This window comes from Lissotriton vulgaris, chromosome 9 (assembly GCF_964263255.1).
Source record: "Lissotriton vulgaris chromosome 9, aLisVul1.2, whole genome shotgun sequence".
Classification (NCBI taxonomy): domain Eukaryota; kingdom Metazoa; phylum Chordata; class Amphibia; order Caudata; family Salamandridae; genus Lissotriton; species Lissotriton vulgaris.
The window spans coordinates 244,212,404-244,232,890 of record NC_141697.1 but is presented as its reverse complement, the minus strand read 5'-3'; the positions used below and the strand labels follow the sequence as shown (position 1 = coordinate 244,232,890).

Sequence of the window (20,487 nt, the reverse complement as noted above, 5' to 3'; positions counted from 1 at the left end):
CACCGACCTGGTCGGTGACATGCTTCATCATCGGGGCCACCTTGACAGCCGAATGCCGCCAAGGTGTGCTGCAACACCTGGACTACAGTGGAGCGGGTATGTGAGTGATGAATGTGAAAAAAGAAAAAAGTCAGTGAGTTAAAAATTGTCCTGGTATGACTTAACCAAATATTATTTATTCTAAAGCTACTGGACAATATTAAAAACAGTGATGATACAATAAAGGCTTTAATGGGACCTAGTGTATCTGTGGTATGTGTTGGGTCTACATGTTTCAAACCATATGGGAGTTACCGGTTTTTCATCAGGACCAAAATGATGTAAAAGGAGTTGGGTGGTCAGGGTACACTAACACCCTGCCATACCTGCAACCCTTTCAAAACCCAAAATAGCGAATTGCTAGATGGGTAAAAATAATAGTAACCCAGATGTGGTTACAAAAAATGAAACAAACTCCTCAATGGAGAAATGTTTGCTGCACGGGGATTTGAGGGGAAGTTACAGAGTTCAAAACGTATTAGTTCCTCTGGTCGGAAATCAGCTGATAACCTACTTCACTCCCTCTGTGCACCCGGGTGCATTTCGCTATTTTGGGTTTTGAAAGGGTTGCAGGTATGGCAGGGTGTTAGTGTACCCTGACCACCCAACTCCTTTTACATCATTTTGGTCCTGATGAAAAACCGGTAACTCCCATATGGTTTGAAACATGTAGACCCAACACATACCACAGATACACTAGGTCCCATTAAAGCCTTTATTGTATCATCACTGTTTTTAATATTGTCCAGTAGCTTTAGAATAAATAATATTTGGTTAAGTCATACCAGGACAATTTTTAACTCACTGACTTTTTTCTTTTTTCACATTCATCACTCACATACCCGCTCCACTGTAGTCCAGGTGTTGCAGCACACCTTGGCGGCATTCGGCTGTCAAGGTGGCCCCGATGATGAAGCATGTCACCGACCAGGTCGGTGAGTGAGGGGTTCCTTAAAAACAAAGGAGGACTTCTTCTTTTACACTAGTGTCTCATTCCACCAATATTGGCTGTCTAGCCTTATCTTTGGTGGTACTCCTTCGTATTGTTATATAGCTACCTGTCTAGGGGATTGGGAGTACCCTTCCATCCACAGTAGTGGATAAAATCCCTTAACTCTCCTACCCTGTTAAATATAGGTGCTGTAGTATCTACAACAGCTTTTACTAAACCTGGTCTAAGTTGAACACCATGTTCTGAGAATACAAATATTCAACTTTCTTTTTTTAAGAAAAGACACTTAAGTACAACACCCTTTTCCTGCATAATGTTCAGAACTTGGAATAGTGATGTCATGTTGCTCCTTGGATTCTCCATATATCAAGACAATCCTGAAAAACAGCACACCACTAACCTCCTTCAACATGACACATAATCCTCTGAAAAACAGCCACTGCGAACGCCAATCCGAACGGCACTCTACAGTATTGAAAAGACCCAATGGGAGACAAACGCCATAAGGTGTCTTAAAGATGGCTCCAAGACCACCTAGTGGTAAACCGATGCTAGATCCAATTTTTTGGCCCATTGGTCATGGTCAGCAATTCTGAAACCTTTGGCAGTGGATGCGAGTCAACCCAGATGTTTTTATTTAGGCTGTGTAATTGCCATTTTTTTCCTTGTAACAACCAAAGGCGAAAGCTACAATGTTGGCTCGATTATGCCCTTTGCACACAACTCACTCAGTTCTTGTTCCAAACGGTCTCTTACACTATACGGAATACTTCTAAGCCTGTGTTTGAATCGTATGGTACCATCTTACTTTAATCGGATGTGAAAAATCTTTAATCATACCTAACTGACCACTAAAAGACTGAACAAAACTGTTGAAGAATGTTTTCTGTAGAATTAGTGAAGTTGACTATGGAAACTTGCTCTTTAGTTCCTGGCCTGAGAATCATTTGAAACAAACACTGGTGGAACCACCCAAGAATTGATAACCCTTTAATAGCCACATATATCTTGTCAAGTATTTTCCTACCTTTGAACTCTAAGATTTCTTTGAAAAACTCAGCCAGTTCTATTTTCTGGCCTTTATAGGAGACAGGAGCCCTGTCTGGTGGTTCCAAAGGTCAGTCGCCTCATGTTTCCTCAAACATCTCCTCAGAGATCATGGTTATCCTTGCACCGGAATCCACTAAAAAAAAATCACTTCGTCTCCAATTCAACATAAGGAACCACACATTCATAGGTATCCCCAATAATGATAGGCTCTTCACCATCACCATCTCTCTCTCTCTCGCAACTCATCTTTAATATTATGGATGCCTTCATGATCTTTTGAACCAGCTCAGTTATTCGCAATGCCAAAGTATTGGCATTACTTTTGCTTGACTTGAGTAACAACTCCACTAGGATTCCCACTTTGGCAAATTAACAAAATTTACCTGTCTTGCCACAAGCCCTGCATGTCATTCTTTGTTGGACACCCTTTGCTGCCCTTGAAATGAGAAAAATTAACACATCTAAAAGAGATGTTCGCTTGCTTAAAGAAAGATCTACTTTCACTACGTGGACCCTCATTAGACTGGAGTTCCTTGCTTCTAACTGCACAAACGTGCTCATAACTTTTGTCTTCTAACTCCTTGGACACTTTGGATGCTCTTTGCGGTACATATAGTTTCTTCAAGAGACAGGTTTCCCACAGATACCAATTTCTGCTGAATAGACTTATCTGAACACTTACAGATATATTGGTCTCTGACCAGTTGCTCTGTTAACCTCTCAAATTGACAGTCTGCACTCAGTTTCCTGAGTGCTGAAACAAAGACGAACGTGTGTCTGATGATCACTAAACTGCAAAACTTCAAAATGTCATTCTAGCTTTTTTACAGTTTCCACGTACTGGTCAATGGCTTCTCCCTGAGCTCTCACCAATGGTGGAAAATGTTTGAAAACAGATCTCCCTTGAAACCCCATAGAGTGTAATAATAAGCATTTTTTTCTCCGGTCTATAACGAGACGCTCCTATGCCTCCCAAGTATGTTACAAAAACATCATACCAGTTCTTCCATGCAATGGGAGGATTACCAGGAACTTCAAGGAAAGGGGTTGGTGGTGCTACAGAATGCATGGTACGGATGTAGAGTAGACTAAGCTTGAAAAGAACATACCAGAAAGCAAAAGGAAAACAAAATTAATAACCCAATACACTACTGATGCTGTTTGCACAAAATGGCATAAGCCCATATGATCAACAAAAAAATATTCTCAAATGGGTGTGCGCACCACAGTGCGGTTTAACATTAAAAAAGACTTCGCATAATGGTGTGCATGTCACCCTCGGAGAGGACGCCCCTGAATATATAACGAAGAGCTGGACTGTGTGTGCCACTGCGCTAATTCTTTAAAATACTCCCAATAACCAAGGGGTGTGCATTGCTGCATTCAAAATCAATTGTGGCACACCTGTATGCTTCTCTAATGTAGTCGCTTACAGATTACAGAACACACACTGGACTACAGGCTGAGCAAGAGGCACTCCGAAGATGAACACAAACTCCCAAAGCCTTTTCGTGGCATGCCTACATTGGTTCGTCAATGTAGGATGATGATGGACTAGGCCACAACACTCATGCACATACGCAGTTAAAGTGGACAATGAAATTAGAAATCAATCACATTATGGGCATACTCCGCTAGAAAATACTTGCACCCCTCCTCCCAACACGGTGGCTCTTGCCATCATCTGCCTGTTTGACTCTGTGCGTGGCACTGCTGCTAATCCTCTGGGCATAGCTTCCAGCACTTGTTGGCCAAGTAATACTTCAACTTCAAAAGCTATTTCTTTACGACATCCACGGTGACCCGCAAATGCTGAGAAACTTCAGGATGGAACTGAGTGGACTCCAGTGTGCTCTCATGGCTTCCGCAGTCACCTGCCAGTCGTCACCATCATAATTGTAGTAATGACTATCACTTCAATATGTATAAGGTTAGGAAACTGTTAATTCTCTTGGCAGGGACTGTGCAGCAGTCAGCACGGAAAAGTCAGCAGACCAACTGTCCCTCCTAAAGCCCGCAAAGGTACATTCCACTTCGATTCCACACACAAGAAAAGAGGCAGTAAACATCCTATGGATGACGAAGACGTAACCAGCATTAACCACTACTAAAAAATGTGCCCAAACGTTTGCGTTTCCTTTGATGACTGGTAATCAGTCATGAATAGAGGTAAATTACTTATGCCTGCCAAGTGATAAACAAAGCAAAACATTTGCACATCTTAAAACAGAACTAGGATTCTTTACTTACCCTTGATTGATCTTTGCCTTATCGAGAAGTGATTGTGGCTTGTACATTTTTGTCAAGATGTCTAAAGATGCAACGGGTTGGCTGACAGCTAGTACCCCAGGATTGCCTTCCGACAGTGCACTATCACCAAACCAAGCAGAGGTTGGAGACAGTGGACTTCCATCGCGAGAATCATAAGTTGGTGTCATAGTCTTGCTATACAGTCCAGGACTTGAATATATGCTCCCTGATCATGATGAGAAAAAAAAGATTATTAATATTTTTTCTAATGCCAATATGCCAAGTGTTCTGTGTATTGTTCAACATACTCGGCAAAATACACGTTCACTATTCTACAACAGAAGACTTACAACTTGTTTCCTTCCATAAACACCTCTATAAAGGTACTATAATCCTTCCAAAAACAGTGGCGTTATTTCAGGAAAACGCATCTTTTAAGTCGTCATGATAAAATTCCAAGCAATTCTCAAAGAACGTTGTAACAGCAACAGTTCAGCATAGAAAAGCAAGTTTCTGAAACAGCAAGGAACAGCTGAAGGCTCAGACAGAAAGCAAGACCCTACCCAGCAAGGACTCACCTTTTACTGGGCCGATGTAAAGAACATCAGTGCCTACAGAGGAGAAAGGAAAGCAATGAAGTGAAGGCCAGATAGAGAAAGGGAGCCAGATGAACGACAGAATGAACAAAGCAAATATGAAACCGCATGCTTCTTTTCCCCCAACTCTTGAAGCAGGCACGAATGAATAAGCATGACAAATGTTCTCCGTGGAGAGTATGTATCAACGCTCTAAACTGGCAAGAGTAAGTTACCACCAATTTATACACACCCACAATGTGTACAAACAAAGTGACCTCTTCGCTGTTTTTTTTAAATATGAAAACGTCAACAATTCATTATATTGTTGTACAATGCAAGATATAAAACACAGCAGAGCTATTGATGTCGATACTCAACCTAGGTTTTACATACTTTTATGTGTGGCTATAACCAACAGCACTAACAAAAATTCAGGCTGATCAAAGAATTCTCCCCACTCTTGAGCTCGAGTCAGTCGAACAGAACCAGTCACAAGGTATATATTGTGAACAACTGTGGAATAAGGAAGCAAAGACTGAGAAAGTCATGATTACTTATTACCCAAGTATAGGCTTTAGTAATTACATGAGGTGAAGTTGATGTGCATGCCACCTTCATCACTTCAACAATTAACTCTGTAAGCTACCACCCTTTCCAAACTCACAAGCTTTAGCTAGACACTACTTTTTACTCACCTTAACAATTTGGACCTCATCAACACTCTTCCTAAGCCTTACAACAGGTTTAGTATCCCACAATGCATCCTTCCCTCGTCATTCAGACACCAGATAAACTGACCCAGGCACAGAGCAAAGCAAAATACAAACCCTCATCCTAGTTTTCCAAACTGTTAACCAGCCCAGCCCTCAGCTTATTCCACTCTCAAACTTTAGCTGTGTCCTACACTCAAACTACATCGCCATCCCGAATTACCCTCAGTGCCACCTACAGATGGGGCCCTTCTTATCCAATCAGCACTCCACAGGAATTCCTAACCACCCTTGTCGCTTGCTCAACCACACACATTTACCATACTCCACACTATGCAAAACAACAGTTGATGGACAGAATGCAGAACAATGTCATACATTCACCCCAGTACAGAGATCTGGGCCTAAATCCATAGTTTTTTGCACTCCACACCACCCCAGTTCAGAAATGGCCATATGCAAATCAGCCTTGACCCTGTGCCTCATGGGAACAGTCCAGCCCGAACTGCCAAGCCAGGTCTTTCCTGGACCAGAATCAAGCATCCTAGGACCGGTTTCTGGCTATCAGCCGTCTTCCGTCAGGATAGCTGGTCTCCAGTGGTGTGGAGAGCATGGGACTCACGTCTGAGCATACCCATCCTACTCGGGGTGACAAAATGCAAAACAGTTGATTGACAGAATGCAGAACAATGTCATACATTCACCCCAGTACAGAGATCTGGGCCTAAATCCATCGTTTTTTTGCACTCCACACCACCCCAGTTCAGACATGGCCATATGCAAATCAGCCTTGACCCTGTGCCTCATGGGAACAGTCAAGCCCGAACTGCCAAGCCATGTCTTTCCTGGACCGGAATCAAGCATCCCAGATCTGTGACTGGGGCTGAATGTTTCGCCATTGTGCAACATTCCGTCCATCATCTTGTGTGTTTTGCTGTTCACCCTATGTGGGAAGGGTATGCCCAGACGTGGGTCCCGTGCTCACTAAGCCACTGGAGTCAAGGTATCCTGGCTGAAGACGGCTGATAGCCAGAAACCGGTCCTAGGATGTTTGATTCCGGTCCAGGGAAGACATGACTTGGCAGTTCGGGCTGGACTGTTCCCATGAGGCACAGGGTCAAGGCTGATTTGCATATGGCCATGTCTGAGCTGGGGTGGCTTGGTGAGCAAAATAACGATGGATTAAACCCAGATCTGTGACTTGGGGTGAATGTTTTGCCATTGTGCAACATTCCGTCCATTATCTTGTGTGTTATACTCCACACTGTAGACCTGGTCTGCACCACTGTCAAGCTGCAGACTATGTTCTTAGTAATCAATCGTCAGCCTTAAGCCTCCTACAACATATATAACCCTGTATTAACACCTTAAATATTTATACAACACTGAAATGCCACTAAAGCCAATAACTAATCAAAAGCCAATTACTGCAGCAGTGAAATGAGATTCAAGGAACTAGTGATGAAAGCGGGTTTGAGCAATGGAGATCTGCGGGAGTCAAATGGAATATGAAGTGTACTAGCACAAACATCTCAAAGAGGAGGTTTACCTGTGAAAAACAGAAGAAAACCTGGACTAGTGTGACTACAACCACTTTGGCATGTCTGGGAGCAAAGATGATCTACATGCAAATCATGAATTACTCGCTTGCTTTACATCTGACAGTCTTAAATAGTTGGACCCTATCCTAATGACAACTTTCTGGAACATAACTGCCACACAACAGGAAAGTGTGTTTCATTGTTAAAGAGTTGTAGCCAAAGGATGCATAAAACATTCCACCCACTCACAAATGGAAACAAGAATTGGCAATGCCAGTGAGTCTGGCTTATAAATGAAATTGCCTTTTCATTCAAAAATGTATTTAGGCACTTATTAGGTAACCATAAATGCACTATCACACATCCTTGCACTCATTGTCCACCCACTGACTTGTACAAGCAAAATTATACACAAACTCCATAACATATGCAACGAGATAAAAAAATAAGAGTAGAAAAAATAATACAAGCTTCAATCAACATTCCAGGCATATGGTTGCAGCAACAAATAAAGCATAGCAGCGGATGCCGGTTGTTAGAACTGGGGGTCTCTAGTTGGCAAAGGCAGGTACCACTGTCCAAATAGGGACCCTTGCTAGTTCTAGTCAGGGTAAGGAGGAAACACTATTTAGATAACCTCTGCTCACCCCCTTGGTAGCTTGGCACAAGCAGTCAGGCTTATCAAAGGCAATGTGTAAAGTATTTGTACCAACACTCACAGTAACACAATGAAAACACCACAAACTGACTCCACAACAGTTTAGAAAAATAAAGGTACTTAATCTAAAGTACACAAGACCAAAACGACAAAAATCCAACATACACAGTTCAAGAATATGGCTGCGAAAGGGTTCTTAAAGTTGCGATAAAAATAATCCACAGTTGCGTGAAAAGTTCACAGTTGCGTCACATTTTGCCAACAGTACCTTTTAAATGCGACAAAGTTCCAAAGCAGAAGCTGGTGCGGTGAAAAACGAGCGATGCGTTGCTCCTGAGACCATGGGGAAGGTTTGGCGACAGCCCCGCTGCAGCAGCGGGTGTTTTGCAACAAATCCGGTCTGTATGGGGAGGAAGGCTTTGACTTGTATGGATTCCGGTGCGTAGCTTCCGTAGGAAGTTTGTTCTCGCAAAGGCATGATGCGATGATCCGTAGGGGCTGCGACGATCTCCGGGGCGACGATGTGCGATCTTCCTCTCGCAGCTCCTCGATGAGATGGCTCTGTGACTATGTTCGCAGAGATGTGATGCGGTCCACAAGCAAGCGGTGCGGCGATCTCACCCAGCGATGACAGGCTCAGCGACAATGCTCGCAGCGATGGTAATCTTTCTTCAAACGAAGGATTCTACATCTCCGGCAGCGGCAACAGGTGCTGAGACGATCTCGGCCTTCATAGCGGCGGGAATTTCCTCGCACTGTCGGGGATGAGCTCCGCAAGCGAGCGTTGCAATAACTTTTCTGTAGCAAAGTCTCTCAAATCTTGGTTTACAGCTTCCCAACACAAGTACCACTTCCAGAGGCACCACAACTGGCCCAAGCACTCTAGGAAGGACAGAGCGCTCACAGCAGAGCTCAGGGAAGCCTGGGGGTGGGAGGGGGAGGGGGGGGGGGAAGAGTCCTTTTGTTCCTGGGACTTCAAAACAGGGTGCCAGCTCACAACAGGCCCTTGGAGATTCCTTCAAGTAAGGGGACAAAGCAACAACAAAGTCCTTACCCTCTCCTAGGCAGCAAAGCAACTGCAGGTCAGTCCAGCATTGCACAGCAGGGCAGGGCAGTCATTCAGTCTTCCAGCTTTCTCCTTGGCAGAGGTTCCCTCTTCTTTCCAGGATGATCGAATTGTCTGTAGTCAGGGGTCCTGTACTTATACCCCTAAAAGTCTTTGATCCCTTTGTGCAGGAGGGCTCTGAGCCCGGTCTGAACCAGTTCTGGGTGTTCCTTGAGCACTTTTGTTTTCCTGGCCTCTCCTTTCAGAGAGAGGGGCAGAGTCGTCAGCCGCACAGCAGGAGGAGGGGCCAACATTGTGGAAGGCAGGCACAGCCCTATTCAGGCCCAGGTGCTACCCCCTCCCAACATTCTAGATGCAGATGGAGCTATTCAGCCCATGGATGGCCCACTCAGACTCTGGGAGCCACCCAGCCCCTGTCACTCACAAACCAGAGAGTCAATTCACAAACAGGCCAAGGCACACAGAAAGGTCAGACAAGAGAACAGCAACTTTCTAAAGGTGCTGTTCTCAAACACAGGATTTAAAAACAACCTTTCCTAAAAGATGTGTTATTAAATTCTGAGTTCAGGGATACCAGACTTTTATGTCCTATCTTGCTTCTATGGGAAGATATGCCGGTAGCCACTGTAGCCAGCATTCCCTAATGATAGCTTATGGGGCAAGATAGCCTTACAATAGTGAAAAACGAAAATGGCTGTAATTCATTACCAGAGCAGGTCACCTGCACAAGTACATGCTCAACCTTTCACATACACTGCACCCTGCCCAAGGGGGTACCCTGGGCCTTCCATAGGGGTGACCAATGTGTATGAGAAGGGTTAGGTCTGGCCAGTGGGGACACCGACCAGGAGGACATGGCAGTTCACAGACTGCACACAGGCACTGTGGTGGCAGGCCTGAGACACCATTTTAGGGCTACTCATGTGGGAGGCACAATCAGTGCTGCAGGCCCACTAGTAGCATTTGTTATCACCAGCCCTGGCACACTCCGTGCACTTTACTAGGGACTTCTTGGTGACACAAATATGTCAATCATGGATAACCAATCACAATAACAATTTACACAGGGAGCACTTGCACTTTGACACTGAACAGCAGTGGCAAAGTGCTCAAAGCATCTAAACCAGCAAAAACGAAGTCCAGCACAGCATCAAAAATACAGGTGGTAGAGGCAAAAAGATAGGGGGAAACCACGCCAAAGATGCCAGGTCTAACACAGGTCATGCATTTCAATTGGACAGTGTATTGTAGCTTTAAATTTCCAGCATGGCCTCCACCTTTACAACCAATGTGTTGGCCTTATTGGAATATTAAAACAATGATGCACTATGGAAAATGCCATTCTATCTCCACGGTTTGTCTGATGAGGTCACCAACATAAAAAAAAAACTATCGCCTACAAAGTCCGCAAAGTTCCATGTACCTAAACATCTACAGACTTTAACAAAGTGTATTAGCATTCCATCCTTAAAAGCCTATTATCAGGAGATGCTTGTTAAATATGTGGGAACCCAATGACCTTACACACCCTGGGCAAGATTGGGCCACGCTGGGGATAATGGTTGCTGAACGAAATTTTGCACAGAAATGGGGGGCAATGGGGTACAAACATGGATGTGACAATGGTGGCAGAAAGAACGGTCTATCAATCGAGGTTGCCTTCGAAAATGGAGCAAGATCTGGCGCGCCTGGAATGCATTCAGGGGAGATATTTGTGAACCACCAGAGGGGCGGGTTAATGAAGAGTTGGGGAATGATTTCTAGTGAGGGTGAAGTGTGTGTCATGTGGGGTTCTGTTAACAAATATGATGCATCAATTAAAATATGACAATGTACTTGGTTTGTAACTTGCTGGTTATTAATGAATATGTATATCAACTGGAAGAACTATGCCTTGGCGATGTTGCTTACAATAAAAAAGAATTTAAAAAAAAGCCTATTGCCTTTAACACGTTCTTTTAACAAAAAGCAAGTCGGGGTCACGGGGTAAGTCAACTTTTCATGATAAAGGGATCAAACCTATGATACATGGCATACCTTTTAACAATGAGCCAATTAAAATGCCTTTAGCATACATTTGACACCATAACAAATACTGCCTACCAAATTACACAAGCTGGCAACAATCATGCATAACAAGGATTGTCACAGTGAAAATGTTCTACCCCAGGGTTTGTGACAGAAGGTGAGTGATGTCAAAACCCTTGGCTCCTAGGATAAATTAATTTTACAAAATTCCAGTTGATAGCCTGTAACAGTGATAAACTACTGTTAAACTTCTATTTGATTGAACAAATATTTTACACAACCAATAATGTCTGCAGCTTCTATCAGAGGCAGGTGGCCATAAGCATTTTAGGTCTATTGTAGTAAGTGCAAGCTTTCACACCAGGCAGGTATTACACACACCATTACAAACGTATTCACAATTATAGTTGGCAAATTAAAACACTCTTACAAGGGCATAGCAAGGATTGTCAGCGCAAATCCACCAGGGTGTCAATAGGGGATAACCAATAGAAAAACCCATGCCAACTACAGTAATCTGTGAGATTCCAATTCACAAGGTACCTTGCCTATTAACTTTAATATAATATAATTTCAGGATTACTGCCTGTAGCCTAACCTTTACTAATAAAGGGTTTAGACCTTGGTCGTTGGCTTCCTCACATATCCAACTCAGTACTTCAGTTTTGGGGAAAAGGGCAACACACAAGTTTATTTTTGTTGGTTCTTTTTAGCAGAAGCACTCAACTTTTACCCAATCAAATGCAGTTCTCAAGGACACCAACATGTAAGCAGAGCCTAAGCTTTTCCCTCTGTACTTCTGAAAGCTTTGTCTATCACGTCAGTCGACAGCTGCATTGTCAGGCCAGCCCTAAAAGTGAGAGCAAACAAAAAACATGCAAACCACAAGCTAGTGTAAGAAGCCCACTCACAAATACAGCTAACAAAATAAACCAATAGCACAATTCCAGCCCCATTAGCTGGGAGAGGGGTGGGGGCGGGAATAAAAAATAAAAGAATTGCTTAAAGTGGACAGGGGGACAAAAGATCAGATGATATAAGTCTCGAAACCAGCAAGCAGGAAAATAAAATAAGCATAGGATATTTCTTAAGAATGGATAAAACCGGGCAGTTAAACTACCCTACACAAAAAAACAGAAGTATCATTGTGAGGCTAGATACAACCCAAAAATATTTAAAGCATTTAGGCACTACATCCTTCTTAACATAAAGCCCTATATCCAATATTAACCTGTGGAAATTGGGGAATGTAACAGTTTTGTCTACTGGTCACAACCAATGGACCATTTCATCGAGGTACAGTGTAGTTCACTTGCTAGAATGTGTCTGGTCCTTGGTTTCAACAGCTATAGAGCACCAGGTGCAAGGATTGGCAACTGAGTGGTTTTAGGACAGAACAGCTGATTTCGCAACAAAAACCAAAAACAAAAAATCAACTAAGGCAAGACATATCACCCAAACTGTGACAAGTCTCCTTCTCGTCCAAGTTAACAGAATGACATGGGTCTGGTATTCTGAGTTGAGCAAGACATGGTGAAATCCAGGAGATCAATTGGTTCATGTGTTAAGAAAATAAACGAGAAAAAAGTTCAATAGGGGATGATTGATTGCCAAATGCATCCTGCAAAGGAACCAGTTTTTAAAAGTCAATATCTTGAAAGGACAGTTGCCACTAAACCAACATAATGGAGTTGTCATTGCTAGAAACTGGATTGGGGATTGGTATTAAGATTAATAAACAGCATCGTTCTGAGGTTATCCCTGGACCTATAAAAAGCTAGAGATGGTTCAGCTGTTCCAGATCCTTAATGACTAGCTGCAGGCAACAAGACTAATTCAAGGTTTGAGGTGAAGAGGAAAAATATCTGTCACTTCCAGGGGCTGGATACGTGAAGACACTAGGTTACCAGGGAGACCAGGGATGGTGCAGACTCACTACAAATGTAACCCTGGAAAGAAGAGTATTTCTCTTTGCCTCTGTGTGGTAGTTTGTTAGATCTTGGTAATTCTAGCAGCAGAGCTGCAAAGGCCTTATAATTCCAGAACGACTGTCTGTCTTGTGCAGGTCTTCCTTACAGGAAAATTGATGCTTTACCCTTGAAAGGCAGCTTCTGCTAGTTGTGACACACCACCAAGCTATTAAGACTCCAGGGTTTCTTCCTGCCCTGTAAGGAATAGCAAAGAGCACCTAAGGTTTTGTCTTAAACAAACATTTCTCTACACTGGTAAGCAAGCTCTACAAAGTCCGATAAAGTCCAAAGCAGTTCTTCATTGTTAGGTGACACTAGCAGGAAGTCCGAACCAACCTAGAGCTAGCTTTCTAGTGAAAATTCCCTCCAATCAGGAGGAGCAGCATTTTGCTTTGTCCGGTTCCTTCCCCGGTCTTTGAGCAGGCATTGTAGGTCAGCTGGTCGGACCAATCAATATAATTTCAGTTACACGTTTTGAAACACAGTGCTCTACTTGCCTGGTGACAACTTGAACACAGGTAAGGAGAGAAAAGATTCAATTAAGAACAGAGAATCTGGTTCTACAAAAAAAGAGAATGAATATACTTCCTTCAGAACAAATAGTCAACTTCAATATGTAAGGGGCTTTAAACAACCAATTGCCAAGATGTACTGTCCACTATGGATGTGTTGCCACTAGAGAGTAAACAGTCTTCTGCAATTAGAACACGATGTCCAACTAAGGGTCACTGATTACAAAACGAAAACTTGTACACTACAAAGGCACTTGTTAAGAAAAGGCAAATACCCTAGTAATGGGAGACCGGTTGGGTGAGAAACTGGGCTCCATAGTGGAGGGCCAGTAGATAGCTGTCCCATCAGGGGCACGCAAAAAACTGATCTCAAATTGGAGCCTTATTGCTTGGTACAAGGGTGACATTTTCAACCCTTCCACATGGACATACCTTTTCAAATGACTCATAATAAAAGCTGAAGAACCTTCAGTGGGAGCTAACAGTCCACTAGAATGAAAACACAAGCATATCAGAATAGGGCAGCACAGCTTTTCCAAGTCATGCCGAGGACTTCCGTCAACAACAAGCAACCTTAAACTTGGAATAAAGTCTGCTAGAGTTTGTATAGCAAGCTTCCTCTATTTCCTATTGTCACACAACACCTTTGGTGCCTGTGATCTGGTGGTGTAATAGCCTTATAAAAGAGGGTGCTCCCGGCGTGATTAAGTCATGTGACCCTCAGCCCCTTCTAGTCTGTGTATTCATACCTTTAGTTAAATTATGGTACCCGATTCCAAAAATGTACGTCTGTTTTTAAAGTCCAAAACCATCCAAATTATGGTAGAGAACGTTGCACATGCAAATTTGTTGTTTACGGTCAGCATTTAAAGGTCAAGTGCTACTACATTTCCATGGCTGTCCTGCGATATAATAAATAAATGCTTTCCTGTCTCCATTGGCACAGGAATGGCACTGTAACAGCAAGGTTATATTCAAACTTCAAGATAAATACACGCCTCTAAGAAGGAAAAGTCTTAATCGAAGGCATGCGAGCCCTACCAAAAAAATAAATGTCCTTGTTATATCACAAACTGACAGAGGTAACTTTGTAGCAACTTCCAATGCTGGATTGATTAAATCTTCAACCAATATTTTTACCTAGGGTTTCACCCGTTTGTGGAAGAGTCCAACGTGTAGGGCAAGGGGACGTCAGTTTTTTTTCTGGTTTTCCCGCTAGTACAGTGATCGGGTGAAGTGAATGGGTGTGTCCACTGCTATTGTTATGGAGTAGTGAGAGAAGGTTTAGTATCTGCCAGCTCTCCTACCATTCTAGGAGATGAACACTTAACTTCTTGCCCTTTTTCTTTCTTAAAACAGACCGCAAATTGATAAATAACTACAATAACCTCATCAAGGGCTTAAAGAAATATATCCAAACCAGGTCTGCCCAGATGGAACTGCACTGGTTCCCCAGCAAGTAAGATCTTCAATACCAGCCACATAATCCACAAGACAATAATTTTTTATTTTTTTTAAATCTTTTTATTAATTTCAAACATAAACAGCCCCCACAAAAATGACTGTACATGTACATGTTCAGCACGTCCCGAATAGCTATCAGGATAACTAAAACAATAATTCCTACAGCATAACCGCTCAATGAAGGTACTATCTTAAAATTCCAGAAGACATCCCCTCAAGATATACCCTCTACCAATACCGAATTTCAACAGGAAATAATACAATCATACAATAATGCCCCATGTTCCAGTTACATTCGTAAATCGCCTCCCAACTTCCTTGCCCAGTTCCCACCCACCCTCTCACCGGCGCGGCAGTCCCAAAATTACATGTAGTAGAGCGTTAAGTTCATTCAGCCATGTGGAACATCTTGGCTTCCCAAAGTACTGCTGGAATAGGTGTAGCGACCAATGTGGATGAGCAGGGACTAAGTGAGCGCAGGTATGTATTCCCTAGTCCTTGTCCTCAGTCAAGACCCCTCCCTCTGATTCAGATCCCACCTCCGGCTCCATCAGGTCAGCCACAAGGGCCTCCCACACTTGCACTCCCTCCAGTGCCTTGTCATTGTGAGACCTATGTGCCTGCTGCAAGCAAATTGTGCTCTCGCTGGTTGCCCATAGACGCAATGTAGCTCTCCACCTAGGGAAGCTGGGCCCCACTGCAGCCTTCCAATGGGACGTAATATCTCTCTTGGCAAGCAACAATCCCAAATCTAAGAATTTATTCGTTAGTTTCGTTTTACTGGTATGTGGGAACCAATGTAACACGCAAGGCCCCTTATCTACAGCAATCTGTCGTCCAGTCACCCTGCAAAGCAGCTCCACTACCTCCTCCCAGTACGTGTCCAAGTGCAGACAATCCCAAAGCATATGCATCAGGTCCGAGTCTTGCAGCGAGCATCTGGGGCACCTTGCTGTGTCTATCTGAAAATACTGATTGATTTTCGCCGGTGTAAGGTACGCTTTATGTAAAATGAAAAAATGGACCAATTGGAACCTGGCATTTCTAGTACCCTTCCATGCCCTCCGCAGGATGTGTGACCAGTCAGTATCAGTTCTCTCCTTGCCTACATCCGCCGCCCATTTCTCTCGTAGTCTTTGTAAGGGGGCTAGTCCCTCTCCAACCATACGTCTATACAGACAGGTAATCGCCTTATAAGTGCCCGCTGCCAGAACTACATATTGTCATGCTTCACTAACTGATGGTTCCGAAAGGCCCATGCCCCAATACTTCTGAATGGCTGCGACTAGAGCTGCATGTAATAAAAAATGGCCCAGTGGAAGCCCAAAGCTCTCCTGTAACGCACTGTAAGGATTAGATACTTACCTGTAATCCTATTTCTCTTCCAGGGGTATCCTCATCAAAGTCATAAGCATTAGAATATTCCCGCCCATGCGCGGGACCCCGGAAACAATATATATATATATATATATATATATATATATATATATATATATATATATATATATATATATATATATATATATATATATATATATATATATATAGGTATATATAGTTAGGACCGAGTTACCATAGGAAATTCCGAACATTTTATTGGGAATAACTTTGGCGCCGATTGAGGGATCTGCCTGTAATTTTCCTTAAATTTGCCTCGCTGCGCTCTTCCTTGAATGTTTCGGGGGGGGGATTAGTCAAGCGGGGGCCGAGAAAAAAGGGGGGTCCCAAAACGTGTTTTCCCCATGTTAATTTCCGTAGGGACATTCTGACAAGGCTACAGCTCGAACGGCTGAACGGAATTACACCAGATTTGGCAAAATGGTAGGGACTGGTATGCAGCAGTGCCTTTTGATTGTTTGGTGTAAATCCCTCCAGTAGTTCTTGAGAAAATTGAATTTGAAATTTTGCAAATGGCATTTTCTATGGGACCTTTAGACACGGCTACAGCCCGAACGGCTGAACGGAATTACACCAAACTTGGCAAAATGGTAGGGACAGGTATGCAGTAGTGCCTTTTCTATATTTGGTAAAAATTGCTCCAGTAGTTGAGAAAATTGATTTGAGCAAATTATATATCTATATGCGCTCAACATTCTATTGGGAATAACTTTGGCGCTGATTGAGGAATCTGTGTGTAATTTTCCAGAATTTTTGCCCGCTCCGCTCCTTCCCTGAAAGTTTCGGGGGGATTCGTCAAGCGGGGGGCCGAAAGGGGGGTCCCAAAACGTGTTTTCCCCATGTTAATTTCCATAGGGACCTTTAGACACGTCTACAGCCCGAACGGCTGAATGGAATTACACCAAACTTGGAAAAATGGTAGGGCCTGGTATGCAGATGTGCCTTTGCTATGTTTGGTGAAAATCCCTCCAGTAGTTCTTGAGTAAATTGAATTTGAAATTTTTCAAATGGCATTTTCTATGGGACCTTTAGACACGGCTACAGCCCGAACGGCTGAACGGAATTACACCAAACTTGGCAAAATGGTAGGGACAGGTATGCAGTAGTGCCTTTTCTATATTTGGTGAAAATCCATCCAGTAGTGGTTGAGAAAACTGAATTTGAGCAAATTATATATCTATATGCGCTCACCATACGGGCACCGTACGCGTACCCTTACGTGCGCGAGCGAGTTTCTGATTGGCTGGCAGTCGACTGTCAATATTCCAAACCAGGAAGTGTTGGCCACCATCTTGTTTTTCAGGAGAACTGAGGCACAAGAGAGCCCAAAACAAGAGTGGAAAACACGAAAAGGGGGCAGGGTAGAGACCCCCCCCAACCCTCTAGCCCTTCTCAGGGGGTCCCAAAAGGACCCCCAAGGGCAACAAAAAAAATAAATTGCGGGGTACACGTACCATGCGCGTACCATGCGCGTAACCCTGCCCTCTTTTCGCGTTTTCCCCTCTTGTTTTGTGCTCTCTTGTGCCTCACTTCTCCTGAGAAACAAGATGGCTGCTCAGGTGGTCCCAGAAGGATGATAACATATATAAACGTTATCCGCTAATAGAATTAGCATTTACAAAACCTTTGAAATTTATTGGAAAAAAAATATAGGTTTCACGCCTGATCTAGTTAGGAATTCGCATTTTAAAAACTTGCAAATTCACTGAAAAAACCATAGGTTTCAAGCCTTATATAGTTAGGAATTAGCATTTAATAAAACATTGAAATTGCTCCTATATAGTTAGTTGTACTAACTATATTTCGCGCACACACAATCCACTGCTGCTGATGTCACATATTACATCATTCATGACATGGTCAGTGACATCACTGATAACATCACTGATGACGTCACTGATGACGTCACTGACGACGTCACTGATGACATCATTCATGTGATAATATGATGCACCTCCTCACACTCTAATATAACCTTTGATACACCCAGTGTTAAATACAGACGACCATTCCTGAAACCATTGACACACCAATACCAGTTACTACATACGCACTCACTGATTCCTAGGTCTACACACACATTCACTCATTCACCCATAGAATCACTCATACATACAGTCACTCATCAATACAACACTATCATATGCTCTCATACACCTATACAGACACTCACACACTGCCACTCCTCCATGGAGTTACACACCTAGTCAGTCATGCAAAGAATCAATCACACTTCCATTTCCTCAACTATACAGTTATACACACAACACCTTACTTATTCAAACATATTCTAACACATACTTACTCTCTTATACAATAACTGATACAAGTACACAATGATCCATACAGCCACTCACACATTCACTGGCTCTCATTTATAGTCATTTATATATGCCAACTCTCACATGCACTGTGTTTTACATATGTATTTACTTGGACATGTAGCACTGAGATATCCATTCACTCACCAACACACCCATGCACCCAGTCAACCGCCCATATAGCTGTTTCGACATGCACTCTTGAACATATACACCTAGTGAATCAACTGCTCACACATCTATGCAGAGAGTCACACACCTCCCAGCCACCCACACACACACACACACTCGGTCTCCCATTCAAATACTTGGGCAACCAATCAATAACCCATATAGCAACTCATATAGCTACTGATCAACACATGCAGCAGCTTACACAACAACAGACATACTGATGCACACATTCAGCCAGTTTAGACACTAACCCATGCATTTAGTAATTTAATCACTCACTCATACAGTCAGTCACACACCTACTAAATCCTTCATCCAGACAATTATACATTCACTCATTCTTCAATATGTAAAACATATTTAAACTTTACAGAAACACACAGTCACTGGATGAGGTCATCAGTGATGTCATCAGTGATGTCAAATGAGATGTCATCAGTGATGTCAAATGAGATGTCATCAGTGATGTCATCAGTGATGTCATTGACCATGTCATGAATGATGAAATATGTGGCATCAGCAGCAGTGGATTGCGGGTGCGCGAAATATAGTTAGCACAACTAACTGTATAGGAGCAATTTCAATGGTTTTCTTAAATGCTAATTCCTAACTATATAAGGCCTGAAACCTATGGTTTTTTAAGTGAATATTATATATATATATATATATATATATATATTATATATATATATATATATATATATATATATATCCTACTGCTGGTCGCCAGTAGGTATATATAGTTAGAATTTTCAGAAATCCCTATTAAAAAAAATCCTATGTTGAATAACTTTGGCGTTGATGGACGGAATTGGCTGAAATTTTCAGGAAAATGGCACATTTTGTTTCTGAGCGTCCCCTGAAAGTTGGGGGGGGTTTCGTCAAGCGGGGGCCGAGAAAAAAGGGGGGTCCCAAAACGTGTTTTTAACATTGAGTTTTCCATAGGGCGGTTGGACTCACTTTTAGCCCGAACGGCTGAATGGATTTCCACCAAACTTGGCAAAATTGTAGGGACTGGTACCCCGATGTGCCTTTGCTATGTCTCAAGATATATGCTCCAGTGGTTTTTCCGAAAATTAACAAAAAAAAATATATTGGGCTACATTGGGCTATATATATATATGTTAGAGCCCAAATGTAGCCCAATGTAGCCCAAAGATGGCCACCAGAGACAAAAAAAAACAAATGTAGCCCAAATATCAGCCAGATGTATCCCAACTATAGCCCAATGACAGAATGTCCCAGAGTGTCCTAAAGAACAACTAGAGCGCTAACAGTCTTACTTATGACAAAAGTATGGCACACCTGAAGTCATCTTGATTAAATGTTTTAAGTGTTAACACTTTATTCCAATTTGCAAAGGAACAAAATGAGGGGGTTTATTTTGCCATAGAAATTATGATTATTGCTGAAGAAAGAAAAATTAGGGCACATTTTGAGTGACTTCTCAAATCCCCTTATATTTCATTAAAAAAATTCTGATATGCAGTCTCCCAAGATGGCCACCAGAGACAAAAGAGCCCAAATGTAGCCCAAATATCAGCCAGATGTAGCCCAACTATAGCCCAATGACAGAATGTCCCAGAGTGTTCTAAAGAACAACTAGAACGCTAACAGTCTTACTTATGACAAAAGTATGGCACACCTGAAGACATCTTGATTGGAATAAAGTGATAACACTTAATACATTTAATTTGAAAAGGAACAAAATGAGGGGTTATTTTGCCATAGAAATGATATCTATCTATCTATCATATATATATATTCACTCAAAAA

At 42.6% G+C, this 20,487-nt stretch overlaps 1 protein-coding gene across 2 annotated transcripts in view; it reads right to left on the bottom strand.

The window, feature by feature from the left end:
* The window catches only part of FERMT2 (FERM domain containing kindlin 2), a 658,554-nt gene that overhangs the window by 362,052 nt on the left and 276,015 nt on the right, over nucleotides 1-20,487 (bottom strand). Inside the window, exons 5-6 of one of the 2 annotated variants that reach the window (XM_086937425.1) lie at nucleotides 4,870-4,902; nucleotides 4,292-4,517 (exon numbers count right to left, since the gene is read on the bottom strand). In XM_086937425.1, the coding sequence (XP_086793551.1) occupies nucleotides 4,292-4,517; nucleotides 4,870-4,902 (259 nt within the window). The remainder of the gene's footprint in view (nucleotides 1-4,291; nucleotides 4,518-4,869; nucleotides 4,903-20,487) is intronic. The other variant, XM_086937426.1, reaches the window with a different exon arrangement.